Source organism: Anopheles merus, unplaced genomic scaffold (genome assembly GCF_017562075.2).
Source record: "Anopheles merus strain MAF unplaced genomic scaffold, AmerM5.1 LNR4000066, whole genome shotgun sequence".
Lineage (NCBI taxonomy): Eukaryota > Metazoa > Arthropoda > Insecta > Diptera > Culicidae > Anopheles > Anopheles merus.
In genome coordinates, this window is record NW_024427646.1 from 22,226 (window position 1) to 37,425 (window position 15,200).

Sequence of the window (15,200 nt, forward strand, 5' to 3'; positions counted from 1 at the left end):
ACACACACACACACACACACACACACACACACACACACACACACACACACACACACACACACACACACACACACACACACACACACACACACACACACACACACACACACACACACACACACACACACACACACACACACACACACACACACACACACACACACACACACACACACACACACACACACACACACACACACACACACACACACACACACACACACACACACACGCACACACACACACACACACACACACACACACACACACACACACACACACACACACACACACACGCACGCACGCACACACGCACACACGCACACACGCACGCACACACGCACACACACACACACACACACACACACACACACACACGAATTAGGTTGTTTTTTGGATTCTATTTCCTTTATTCTTACACATTGTTTTTTCTTTGTTTTCTATCGACTGAATAACTAATCACTCAAAATGAAATGAAAACCCTTTCTACGTCCATCACGGACTATCCTATTTCATTGAATCTGCGTCGTGTCGCCAGAGAACGGCGCGCTGTAGAAATACAATTAAACTAATCAACCAACCGGCAAGTGGATTTAATTGGCCTGTGAACGAAAAACGATGCAAAAATAGGAACAAAAACACATACACATACGTACGTACGTACGATGAGCAATGAGAAGGTATGCTTTGAAATATGTATACACATTCACGCGCATCACAAATGCACCAACGTGGACGTGGTTGACCGCTTCCGTCCGCTTGCCATGCCCCGTTGGTGCATCTGATGTGCTTCGTGAACAAAGAGCGATAGGAAAATAGGATATAGGATCAAAATTTTAACACCGTCCCAGTTCGCTTCCCAAATCAATACAGCGGTGGGAGGTGGGACTGTGTCATTTCCGGTTCGGCGTTTGAGTGAAGGACATTGAGATGGAAAATTTATGGACCAATCAAAGCCCCACTATACTGACCTGCACCGTCATCGGAAAGCAGCTGAAAGTGGCCCCGTTCGTCCATCCGTAGGCGACTCCATTTCGTTAGTGGCGTCGGATCTGTCCACCGATGGATGGTGGCGGGTTTTGTAATTGTGGAGAAAAAGACACTTGCGGTTAGGTGGATCGGATCGGCCAGAAAAACGCGGGCTTTCAATTGTGGTGTAGCGGTCCCGAACGCATTCCCCCCCCCCACCCTCCTCCTCCCGTTGTTTGTGGTTACCGAATCCGTGAGCAAACCCACTTACCGTAATAGATGGTTTCGCGCTTGCGGATGTAACCGGAATCGGGCACGGTCAGCACGCAGCCGATCGAGGTCGGTGAGATGAGCAAATGTTTATCGATTTTCCCGTAAACGGTCTTATTGTACATGTGGTTTGCATCGGCGGTGACCAGTGTGCGCGAGCTGACCAGGAACAGATTACCGCTAACGCTGTGTGTTTTCGGGTAGTGGGCCCCAAAATGGAAAGGAAGAAACGGGAAATGATGATCAGATCAAACATTTAACCAATATAGTGGCACAGGTGCAATGTTCGAATGTTGGCATCCTAGGGTAAAAGGGACCGCCACCGTTTCGATGCACTTACATCAGCAGCAGGTTCGGCTCGGGGTATACCATGAACACGCTGCACTTGATTAATAGCATGTTATCACTTTCGCCATCATTTTCGTAGTGTAGGAGTAACGTTTTTTCGGGCACTGGAAAGAGAGGACACAAGCATTAACAGTTTGTAATGAACTATCCCGGGCGCGTGCGGTGGACAAAGCTGCACCGTTCGGGTGCTTTATTCCCTGTAAAACGTTGCCATTTCGGCGAGTACTGCGCTGTGCAATGCAATGAGCTGAAAACGAAAATTTTGTTCCGATACTCCGATTGGTCAGAAGGATGTAAAATTAATTCATGGAAATATAATATTCCATTCGGGGTCTATAGGCCAATTTCATTGTCAGCCCATTTCCTGTAGCACACAGCGCCGGCTTTTAATCATTAATTTGAATAATTCTGACGATATTCATTATTTATGAGTAAGTGAGGAAGCGTGAGTATTGCAGCACAAGCGAACGCAATACTCTAGTTTACTTCAGAGAAAGTCAATGCAGTTCGGTGGTGGGATGTGGAATTTATGTTTGATAGTATCTTTGTTATTCATATGTGTCCTATATTTAGGTTGATACAAATAGTTTGGTTAAAAATACAGGGGGGAAAAACAACACATTAATTTATCGGGATTCTTATGCACAACAGGTGATTGGTGAATTTAAATAAAAAAATTGCTAGATAAAGCACAAGGAAACCATAAGGAATGTTGAATTATCTGGAGGTATAACCATAGTTTTGCACAATTATTTTAATTTATTACTTCGCACCTAATATTTTGATTAGTGTACAATGAAATGAGTGATAATGGATGAAAATACATTTGTATTTTATTTACAGTCAATTTTCAAGACTAATTTATTACTATTTGCCATATACCTCTGCAATGGATGTATGGCTTTTTTGCCATACATAGTAAAAACCAGTGCTGCAAAATATCATGAGCATGACGAGATATTCACCAACGAAAACAATGAATATATCCGTGTTAGCTTGATCTCATTGCTGATGCTCAATACAGGTGCGTCATGGCATGCCGAACGCGACATGCTAATGCTTAAGTCCAACGCGATCCTCTCACTGACAAGCTTAGCTTAATGCCGGCGCAAGCATAATCATGATTTTTCTGGCTGTGAACAATGCTACCAGCTCACGTACACAACTGAGATGATCAGAGTTAAGACTCAAACAGTTGGTGGACCAATCACAGTCTTGATGATATTTTGTTTAGCACCCAACTTGATCACTAGCTTGGTCACGACATTTTCTTCCAATAATAATCACGACATTCTTGGAATATACTTGGTGTGTGATGCAAAAAATGAGCAGCAAAATGAGCATGCTTTATCTTCTGTCTGATGTGATAGTGTGTTGAGTCAAACAGAGTGAGAAACTATGCTAATTTTGTTTCTTGAAACCACTCGCACGCCCCGCATATCTATCGCGATGATCACCGACTGAAAATGTCGCGACTGACCAAGAATTGGTTGCACACAATGTCACCAAGCATGTGAAGGTCGCAACAACTGTTTGAGTCTCACCTCGGATCATCACAATAGAGCTCGTGACGCTGTCATTATTTTGTTTCAGCCGGAATTTGTCATGATTATGTCAATGACATTTTGCTTTTTTTTATCACAGTAAAAAAAGTCATGACATAATGACTGACCAAGCGACGGTCGCAAATATGTCACGAAGCATGCATTCGTCACACCAATCGTTTAGAGTATCACCTCTGATTGATTGATGATTGAGTACGTGACGCTGATATGGATTTTTTTCAGTCAGATTTGTGTATGACATTGATAGTGATATTTTGCAGCACTGGTAAAAACCCTAATGAAGAACCCGATAATTAAAGTGAATAAGAAAGTGAATTTTTGAATTTAATATTATGTAATGATGTAAATTATATCTGATTAAATTTGTATGTTTTAACACTAGAGGTAGGCGGGGAACACTGGCACAAATGGCACTGTTAAATATATTTTTCTGTATCCCATTGGATAATATTTATTTTCTCTGTTATGATAACGATAACGGATATGATCTGATGACGGCGACCAATGTTTTTTTATCTCTCATTAACGAAAAAAATAGATGTAAACTTTAACAACAAATTAACAACAAATATAAGTGTATAAAATGAAATTAAAAAACCAACATCAATAGTCGTGCAAATATTGTGTGGGGTAAAATGGTCTCGTTACGTTCGATACGCTAACGTAATCATAGATAAATGTCATGTGCTTGGACACACATTATTTTTTTCTTTAAATATTTGGTAAAAATAACATCGTTTCAACAAATTATTTTATTTATTTATTTTTTCTTAATCTTAGGTCATAAAATGTTTATGGTGGGCATCAAACATTGTATTTGATGTTTTTCGATCGTTAGAAGTCATTGTAAATTTGTAAGTTGGCCAATAATGCAGGTGACCATTTCGCTCCACCTAACCATTTGTCCCAGGTTCCCCTATATTGGTAAGACTTTGAGATTGGTTGTAAATAACCATGTAGTTTAACAAAATTTTTCACAGAAAAGAGAATACGCTTTTAACAATGCATCCTGTTGTATGCTAATTCCTTTGTAAAAGCTAAAGAGTCCTTTTGTGGTTGAATATTCGCAAGTTTTACATTCGACGGAAGTAATTTCTCAAAACACAAAACTGATCAGCGTTTTGTATTTGCATTAATAATGAAAGTAGTTTATACGACATCGAACTGAAGAAATCAGTAGAGATAAATAAGTTAAATATTTTCCTGAATGGCACTAAGCTCATTTATACAATTATACTATAAAAGATCCATAAAAAAATATGTTCATTGCGGTCATAGTTGAAACGTAATAAAACCAATAATGTAACAATAAAGTCAGTAATAAAAGAATTTTATAAAACCATCGTTTTCTATTTACCCGCAAATTGCCAACATCCGGAAACATCTTGAAGAAACTATAAATAGCCACTACACCGGTACGATGCAAAGGCAAACCCTAGCGCTGCAACCTAATATACCGCTCCACATTCCTGTCCACCCGTTGGGCGCTTGAAGATGTAAATCAATAGATGCGATTACATCGTAAAATAAGCACAACGCAACACGATCCACCAGCTGACGTTTGCGAAAGCTTACGAAGGCACATTCCTTCAGGAAAGGTAATTACATCCGAGGCCTAATCGAATCACATACCATCACTACCACACCACTTGTGGGGAAGTGGCTGGTGCGGAAGGAGGAATCGTTCCGTCTATGACAGATATCGAGCGCCATGGGAGTGGGCGGGCGTAGGATAGCATAGGATACCGTACGTACGTACGTACTTACCGACAATCTGAAACCGCGCCATTCGCCGATCGAACGAATCGTACGTCTGCACCGAACACATGTATTCGCCGCTGTGGTTCAGCTTCGGATTACGTATTACCAAGGCACGGTACTTGTAGTTGATGGAATCGGACATCGAGTAGTTGGTCTGCAGCTCGTTCTTGAACTGGTTCTGTGCGTCGCGAGACGGCCGTTGTTTTTCCACCGCCGAGGAAGTAATCCAGCAGGAAAGCATGTTCGAGAGAAAATGAACATTGGCATGGCATAAAGTGCTTCAAGCGGTTCGACCTCACTGTATACTCGCTAACGTGTACGAGGGGACATGATGGTATTAGAATTATGGATGGATTTGCAAGTGCGTGTACAGTACGATGCAGAGTATGATGGCCGTAAAGTTTATTAAATTGTTACATGTTTTCATTAAATGTTTGTTTATTTATTAGATGATGTGCAATTATCGCAACATCGCTGTTAATCAAGTTAAATCGAAAGATATACGATGTTTTTTATTAGTTCTATACGTGTTAAAGAATGTTATGCAGTAATAAATAAGGTTATTTTGTACAGCAAATTGCATATTTTTAGGCGCATTTGTTACATACAAATAGTAAGCATAGAAAAACTATACAAAAATACATAAGACGAGTCAAATGTAAAATTAATAATTCACATTCACGTGAATTTTTTAACTATTACTGTCTCCTGAAGATTGATGACGGTAAGATTTCGAAGAAATAATACATCCAAATTTGCACACCCGGTACCATCATCTAGCGCATCACACTGTACCGCACACCTCATGGAATGCTATTTTACGATCGAAGACGTTAATGAAGAGCAAAGCCAGCTGCTTCTACAGCGACAGAGTCACGGTGGGAATGTATGTGGCTTGTGCGTACTGCCCCATTACGCCTTACCATTCCGACCGGTGTCCGGGACGGTATCCACTGGTAGATGAGCTTCTTGTTGAAGTACCACTTGAGCACGAAGCCGCATTCGCGCGCCTTAATCTCATACTGACAGTCCATGATGAGTGGCTTCAGGCCGGTGTCGGTTGTGAAGTTCAGTTCGCTCGGCACTGTAGACACGCTGGCGGGTAGCTGTTGAACGGTGGTGGATGTCATCGGCAGACCGGTGGTAACATCGTCATCTTCCCCATCACCACCCACACCATACTGTACCACCGACGGGGGTGTGCTGGATCCGACCACATCGTAAGTGCTCCGATCGAGGACGTACGTCTTCGGTACGTTTAGGTTCGTTATGTGCACGGACTGGTACGCTGCAAATGAGTAAAGCGGGAAAATGGGAATCAGCCCAGGTACAAACTCGCACTACGGGCCGGTAGATCTACACCTACACACTGCTCATATGGTGGTTAGATTATAATTTTATGCAATTTCCCTCCCCCCCAACGAGCGGGTGGGTTCCATTTTGGTTTGCGAAGCCGAATACATTTAGCCCTGTTCTGCAAACCGCCGCTCGGTACTAAACACCGTTGCAGCAATCACCTTCGCCGAGCAATCCGCCAACACAAACCCCCTCCCCGAGCACACATCGGGGAACGATTGCATCGAAAAGCAAAGCTACCAATACCGATGTCACGCGGAATAATCATCATCATTTGCATGTAAATTCATTTATCTTAATCACGGTGAACTTTGCGGCGCCGGGCAGTGTACGAAGGGGTAGTGCGAATCCTCCACTCCCATCATGGGAATGATTTTACGAGGAAAAGCGTTGGGAAAATGGCGCGACTTTCAACACGCCCTACCGCCAGTACGGTTCGCTCACGTGCGGAGCTGTCTACTCGAAGCAGGCGGTGGAAAATGAAAATTCGTTTCGTTTCGCGAGACGAGATTGATGTAGCAAAAAGGTACACAGCACATGCTGTGCGATTTGCTGTTGTGCTGGTAGTCATGTTAAAAAGCATAACCGTAACTATCGTCCACACCCCTTTGCTTGCTTCTCTCGCTACCTTCCTCCAGGGTGCAGCAGAACGGGTGAGGTGGGTGGTTTGAGAACAAGAAAACAGCGTGGGCAAAGCACTTGCTTAAGAATATGAATATTTCATTCAACTCGTGCCCCTTTCTTATGTTTTACGGTATGCTTTACGCGTAACTTTGTTGCGCGAACAATGTTTACGCCACGTAAGGGGGAGAAGAAAAAAAAACACGGAGATAGTCTTTGTTTCTTTTTTTTTATCTCTATCTTTTGTACTTTTCTGTCATGGTTCTGCCATTGCACGCGGGAACGTGGCGGTGTGTTGTGTAATGTTCTGCACGATTAATGGAGCAAAATCTTGAATACTAAACTCCATCCCATCGTCACACCATCGTTGCAGCAGCTTGTTTATTATTGTGTAGTGGTGTGAAATGAAACACATCTGTAAAACAGCACGAAATGCCCGAAATGAAAAAGCATAAAGCGTGGATAGAAAACCATAACCATTATCACCCTTCGGTCGGTGGAAGCGATGGGAAGTTGAGTTTGCTAATGAAATTTGAAACTTTTTTTTGTACATTCTTAACAGTGATGATGGATCATTGTTTTAGCGAAAATAAATTTAATCCCTCCTCCGGGGAAGCTCAATTCCCATTTTATGTTTACTTTTTTTATTTTGTTGTTTTTTCTGTGTGCCGTAATACAACTAGCTTTCTTTGTAATGCATCCCGGTTTTATTTGTATGCTGTGTTGTTTTGCATTCATACCTTCCGCCTCAGTTTCTGCTTGCCAAAGTTGCAATAGTTTTCACACCAACTCAAAAGCGTGCTGCAACCATCCACCCAGTAAGCGCCTGCAGCTTATGCAATAGTGATTTGTTTTTACGGGAACGGACAACTCGCACAACAACAAAATGGAAAACCGACCAGTGCGCTGGGGACCACTCAACTTCAGCCTTGACGTGCCCGGTTGCTTTTAGTGCAATTAAAGCAATATCAATACGATGTAGCCTCATCGCATTTCGGGGATGGCAGTCAAGGGTCCGTTCCGTTCCGTTCCTGTGTTCCTGCATACTACTCAGGGCTCAGGGAATTGGAAAAATGCATGATAAACTTGCTGCACTGTACTGTGCACCAGCCGGACGCTGGAGAGATATCGACTCTCGGTTGCAAGGCTACCGGCGGCCAGCTCTCGGCAGGGGAATACGAAACGGAAGCGGGTTGGAGGTAGAAAGTTTAATTCAATTTCATTCCACACCACCAAGTGCAGCAAGCGGTCAAGTGGGTCAAAGTTGTCGTGCTGGCTAGGGGTAGGGTGCTTGCAAGGGGGATGCCGGGTGGTGTAGCTTACACTTTAACGTCCACCTTTTCGCATCTGGTGCTGTGTGTGTATGTGTGGCATGAAGCGGGTAAGAAGAAGGTGGTGCAGAGAGAATGCAAACGTGGCACTGTGTCCGTGGTATCGGTATCGGTGAGGTATCGGTATTGTTTGCTTAATACCAGCCACCGGGCGCCTCCATTGTGTGCTGTACTGTAAGATAGCAGAGAATGTTTAGTTCGATGTTTGTAACAAAAGGTTTGAAAAAGGTTCTTCTTGTGTTGTGCATTTTACATTTCAAATGATGGGCCAATCCCATGCTATATCTGTCAAATTTAAGGCTTAAAAACGTACTCCTCTTCAGTTAGTATCTCGCGAATGGATGGCTTAAGTGAGCCACATTAGTCACAGAGGCAGTCCTAGATCGACTACGCTTGATGCACACGCATGATAATGATAGGAAGAACCAGAAATTTAATATTAATTTAAATAGCCACTAAAATGTTCATCTATTTACATCAGTTTAAAATGAAAATAAGTTTGTACGTGAGTAGTCTTTGGAAAATCATAATCGTGCCCAACAAAGAGATTAACACGAATTTAACTGTTTGATCTTTTCTCAAAATATCAAACATTTGCCTTACTGCCAATTAATCCACTAACATCTATTGAGATAGGTTCACCACAATCTTAAAACACTGCTTTGCTTAAGCCGAAAAGAAAATGCTTCCCAGTAGTCTTAACTCGCGCAAACAGCTCACTGAACGGGGGAAAAGTTATGGTTTTAATCTTGAGGCATTTTTATAAAATGTATTCAACCCTTCCCTCCGCGATGTTTCTTTCGAAGGTTACGAAGCCTTTTTGTTTTTTTTTGTTGGTATGCTATTTCAGATCAAAAATTTTAAAAAGTTGTGGTGGCATAACGTACAAAGAGAGTTGAGAGTAAGAGAAAAAGGGGGAGTTGAAAAAAGGAAAGTAAAGGAATGAAGGAGAAGCAAGTTTTGATTGAAATTATTTTTGAGTAATTTACAGAACCACGGTATACCGGAAAGTTTGGTGCCAATGGAGCAGAACAATGGTGTTTTAAACGATAAAAGTTTGCTTTCCGATTTTGGCTGTGATCATTGTAGGTTATACTTCGAGTAATGTTTAAACAGGGATTACTAAGTCGTAGCAAAAGGCTAAACATGTAAAACCAATAAAACAAATAAAACGTAAGAAGAACACATTAAATACTTTTGTCTGAATCTTAGTACATTACATACATTCAATTTTATTTATTTTTATAATCTTACTATTTTTACTATAATTAATATTTACTCACTTTACTAAACTTTTTTATTGCAACTAAGGAAATTAAATGCACCCAACGACCTGTGATAAAAGATTCTACATTTATTTTTTTAATTATTTATTTATTTACTTATTTGTTTGTTTATTTGATTTATTTATACGTTATTTATTTATTTTATCCAATGCACAGTGGGCGTTCTCCAGGGCAAAATATGGGTATGGGTTTGCTTAACTATACAATACATTTTTCAATATGTAGGACCAAACTAAGACAAATTGAAAATATTGCGACTTTAAGTCTGAAAATGTCTGATGTTTTGACAACCAAAGTAAAAAAACATGAAAAATTATGAGGAAAAAAGGGTTCTTTTTCAATCAAATTCTAAGTTTTCCAAAGTCCAATTTTGAAAAAAAGCACATTTTTGGAAAGATAAACTCATACATCTTGTAAAAATGTTCCTAATAATACAGATTGACAAAACGGTATACGACTTATTTACATAAATGTAAACTATATTACGTTAATTAGATCCTAATTTGAACTTTGATACCTTGCCAAAACAGAATCGCGCAAAATGCGATTTGCAGTGAACAAAACTAATGTTTTATGTATCTTTCAATATTGTGTGAAAAGTTTCTCTACAAATACGCACGAATTTGAAAAAAAAAATTAATTTTTGTTCAGCAACTGTTTGGCAAATATAGCAATTAGGCGTCTCCATTGCGATGGTTAGTTGGCTAAGCCAATAACAATGAATCATTTTTAAGAATCTAACGCAACGCTTATACTATAATAACACCTTTTGATTGGGTTATCCACAGCAGAATGCTTTTGAACGTCGTATATATCTTTATGAAATTTTTTTGTCATTATTGCATAAAAAAAATGTTTTTCCAGCTGGCCTTGCGAAGGGTAAGTAATGATTTGATATTTGTGGACAGCATCTATTATTTATTTACCTAATAACCAGTCCTTGCCGCTTGTTGCGATAGGTGCAATTATGTACAGATTTCAATATTTATCTATATATATATAGTCGAAGGAGGGTCATTAGAGCAGAATATCAAGGTCTCTATTATATGCGGAAATTAAAGAAGATAAGTTTCCTCTTTATCTTCCTGATTTTGAAACTATCTTTATCAAATATACTACTTATCATGCAAAGTTAATAAAGTATGCAAATTGTATCAGGTAATTTATTAAAACTTGTGCACATTGTATACCATATTGCTAGAAAAACTTGGGTATTCAAAATCGTACATTTTGAATTCGGCCGGTATTCATAATATTTTCATTGACCCCCTGTTATTTTCGCAACCAATATATATGTCTTCAATGCTCTTTTTTAATTTACGGGGAAAGGATATACAAGAAGCCAATTGCACAATTTTAATTACATTTTTAAATTCTGGAAATTTGATAAATGCGTCGCAAAGCAGAAAAAGCAACCGGGTTCCAATGTAATTCCCAGCAATAGTTTTCGATTTTGAATACCCACCATATAAACGATACATAGTGTCAGACGAATGAAATATCATCCATAAGTGTGTATATGTGTTTTTATCTTATGTTCTACGTGTGAATAAAAGTGGCCAAAATTAAAGCTAGTTTACCTATTTCAAAGCCAAACATAATGTGTAATTTAAAATTTTACGAAATATCTTTCAGTCTGGAACATGACAGAAAATTTTTAAAACTTAAACAAACAGAAAAAAACTACGCTTAGAAATGAAAAAGGGCTTTGAAAATCCCTTCATACGATCATTTAAGCAGCGCCAGCAAGTGGTATGGTTCCAAACTACATACAAAATGTATACTACTACCATAATATATGACAAAAAATTATATAAATCTACAATTTTATACAAAATAAAAATGAAAGCCATACTACAAAGACGATTTCAAACGACGTGTACATGGAACATATGTATCCTTATTGGAATATTAACTCGTTTATAACCGAATAATACTTAAACAACAAACATCCGATATGTACATAAATTAAACCATTCCAAATTGCCTACATTTCATCATGAGATTGATTTAAATGAAAATCAAATTAAAAATATATAAAACTTGTCATCAACAGAATCCGCATTTTGCACCTCTCAAGGACCAGTTCCGAGGAAGTATATTAAATATTTGATGACTCCTTTCTGCATTGCGAGCGGTACACTACCGAACGGAAGAGAAAACGTGATTGAATAATAATTTCAATACGCTCAAAAAATGACTGTAACTTCAGTAACACGAAGCACTACGTTTTGCAACACTATACCAAGCATGAAATATGAAATTCTGCTCCAACCTTTTCATCAAGTAGATTCATGTGTGGAACAAAAAAAAGGATCAAATCCACACAAATCTCCTTCATCCTCGAAAAATCACAGACCAAGAAGGGAAAGGATGTGTTGCTATATACAAAAAACAGTTTATGTGAGGATAATTTTTGCTCACACGAATTCAATTTGCTGACCCGGCCGGAATGTGCAAATGTGTATACTGGACCGAAGGGTAGTACTATATCCTCGGTTTGAGGTATAGAAAAAAATACACAGAAAACAACACCAGGGATCATGTCTTTAACCTCCTTTTTTGTTTTGGAACACTTGAATCTGGATCCGTGTGGTGGTGCTATTCCGTTCCTTCTTTGCTGCTGGACGATGCACCGTGGGACGATCATCTTCCCGTGACGGCCAGTGACCCCTTTTGCCTCTTTTATGTCTTTTTCTCTTTGAATGTGTTTGTGTGTGTGAGTTTGTTTGTGCAAGAGAAGAGAGCAGGATCAGACCCACCAGCCCCAGACGCAATTGCTCCGAAGGGACAAATAAATGCCACGGAAGGAGGAAAACCAAGACGCAAAAGATGCTCTAAAACTAAAAATAAAATTCAACACATCCAGGAAGCAACATTGAAGAATGGCTTCGCATTTTGTTGGTTTTTTTCGTTCCTGTCGTCCATGCCACAAGAAGGAAGCGATCTGTATCTTTTTATTTTTCCACTTTTATTATCCTGCGTTTTGGGATCGAGGATAAAGTATCCGCTATGTGTGTAGCCCAGTGTATCGGTAACTAAGGAGCCGTACACTACTAGCAGCAGCAGCAGCAGCAGCAGCAGCAGCATCAACAGTAGTGCCAGCAGTAGGCGGGTATGTTTATTTTATCAACCCTTCCCCCCTTTTTCACCTTTCTCCCCGCCCTTGCGCTTTGCGACATCACATCACAAAGATGGCGGACGACGGAAGCAAGAAAGAAAACAAACCCGACTCTGCAACCCTCTGTTGCACTGGCCTTTCATCTATTTATGTGGCGACCCTTGGCGGCTTGACCGGAGTAGACGCAGCAAAAGATGGTTTATTTATGTCCAACCAGCACAAACACACACACACACAACCACGTACACAGACGTCTTCTTTATTCACTATAGACATGTTTTTTCTCTGTGTGTTTGCAAGCGGAAATGGAAAATCAAGCATGGTGTGAACCTGAACCTTACCCCAGAAAGCAACCAACTGTGCACACTGTATGCAAGGGAAGGAGGGGGCGGGAGGGGGACGTAGTTACGAACGAGTTGTGGTCCCAAACCACGGGTCAAAGCAGACAGCCAACGATCCGGAGCATTCTTGGGCAGAGGATGACGGGTTCGTGGTTCGAAGCTTAAATGAAGTTTGTACTGTTGGGTACGATCCCGCCATGATTGCAGCTGCCGGCTTTTCTCCATTTTTGTATCCGTCAACCTAAAGCAGCTTTATTCTAGAGCGTGCCAAGCTGCAAAGCTAAATTCCACAAACCAGCACCATAGAGGAAAGGAAGATGAGCAGAAGAGATATGTTAGCCTTTATTGAAATTCTGCTACCCTATTGCTACACCACCTTCTTCCGCTCCTTGCTGTGGTAGGATGGCCTGTGCTACAAGCTTGCGAAACCCCCCTTACTATAACGCCATCCACCAACTGAAGAAAGGATAGTTTGCACTCTGTGTTTCTTCCAGCTGGCTGGGAATGGGTAACCCGCCCGGTGGGTTCGTAATAGTAAACAGGGGAAATAAAGTGAACGAAGTTCGATGTAGCGCTCTGGTAAAGGTTTTGCGTTTTATTGTATCCGTTTGAGCAGCATTTCGCAAGAAGCAACTGTTTAGACAAAGAATTATTTATTTCATTCTAAATGGTGTATGTGTATTTCCGGAAATATTTTGAATGCAATACATAAATCAGGATTGGTAAATAATTGACTTAATGTCATGCAGGAGACCGTGATTTATTTAATGTTTGAATATTTTTATAGAAAGTGGATGCTCAAACCTCCATGAGAGACAGTTATGAGTATTTTTTATATTTTCTCTCACCACAAAGAAAAACAAGAGATTTACAACTGTTCCTAAGAAGTAATCAACCATAATGTAACATTTAAAAACATAAGATTAGATGCAAAGGTACAAAAAATTATAATTCGATGTTTAAATAAAAATAATGTTTATGCAATATAAACGACTGCTTATATAGGGTAAACGTACCTATAGTGGTGCTAGTACCAATAGTGGTGGTATTGCACTAAAATGCGTCTCATACGATAAATTAACAGTAGTTAAGTTATCTACGATAGTGTGAAATGTTCTCTAGCCTTTTAAAAAGGATTTAAAAATGAAATGGAGCCATTCCGTTTATTTGTGACCGAAAAATCCATTATTTTGTGAAAGGTATCAACATTTTTCCAAAATCCTTAGGATTTCATAACGATACTCATATTTTTGTTAACGTTCTAAATTACCACATAACAACGCAATTATTAGTTTTTTAACATAATTGTTATCAAATGATATTGTTTTATTCTAATTCATTGGCTTTTGACCATATTTACGTATTTTTAAGTGTTTTTTACGATAGTGCCATTATAGGTACACCAAACAAGTATGTTCCTATAGTGGTCCTAGTTCTAAAATCAATAAAAAACAGGTAATCATAGATTTTTTTCGACGACATTTTTGACATGTCGTACTGTTTTCATTAAAATAAGCAACATAAAAGAGTTTTCTGTAAGTAATTTACCAAACAAAGGCCAAAATTCGCTTATTTGGCTAAGTGAAAAATCGACTTCAAATCAAGCAAACTCTTCTGGGTATGGGTTAACGACAGGTGTTATTCAGTACTTAACACTTTAAGCGCCGTGTCATATAAATTCGCATGACGGTTTTGCTCACCGTTCAGCTTTGTATCTGACGCTCTGTGATTCTCTTGATAACGAATGAGGTAGGAAAGAGAGAACGAGAACGACATGTGCTACACCGCTTATCGCAATGAAACAAAAGAGTGATAACAATGCCACGAGAAACTGTCGCTCTCATCGCTCTCTTGCCATGCGCTACCTGCTCACTCAAAAACTGTGACGTCATGCCGGCGGTCAAAGTGTTAAGTCAACATTTTCATCAACCAAATTCATACATTTTTTACGATCAAATTACAAAAGAAATCATTATTGTGGCAGTGATTCTTGCTATTCACACGAAAACAGCTTCAAAACTAAGTTTCATTGATATTATATACTGTTTTGAGGCATCCTTGTTTACCACCACTATAGGAACACAATACGACGACTATAGGAACCATACCACCATTATAGGTACAACGAAGCAATCACAAAAATATGTATTTTTTCGTAAATTTTTTGTGCTTCATGGTAAAAATGGTTGTGATTGCGAAGATAAAACATATTCCAACTGTTATGTGTTAAA

At 39.6% G+C, this 15,200-nt stretch overlaps 1 protein-coding gene across 1 annotated transcript in view; it reads right to left on the reverse strand.

Annotated features, from left to right (window-relative positions):
* Positions 1 to 398: 398 nt before the first annotated feature.
* Positions 399 to 15,200, reverse strand: part of LOC121601329 — a 37,266-nt gene continuing 22,464 nt past the window's right edge. The window contains exons 2-7 of the mRNA XM_041930150.1: positions 5,837 to 6,201; positions 4,920 to 5,091; positions 1,580 to 1,691; positions 1,241 to 1,425; positions 972 to 1,052; positions 399 to 602 (exon numbers count right to left, since the gene is read on the reverse strand). Coding sequence (XP_041786084.1) covers positions 508 to 602; positions 972 to 1,052; positions 1,241 to 1,425; positions 1,580 to 1,691; positions 4,920 to 5,091; positions 5,837 to 6,201 — 1,010 coding nt within the window. The 3' untranslated portion in view covers positions 399 to 507. The remainder of the gene's footprint in view (positions 603 to 971; positions 1,053 to 1,240; positions 1,426 to 1,579; positions 1,692 to 4,919; positions 5,092 to 5,836; positions 6,202 to 15,200) is intronic.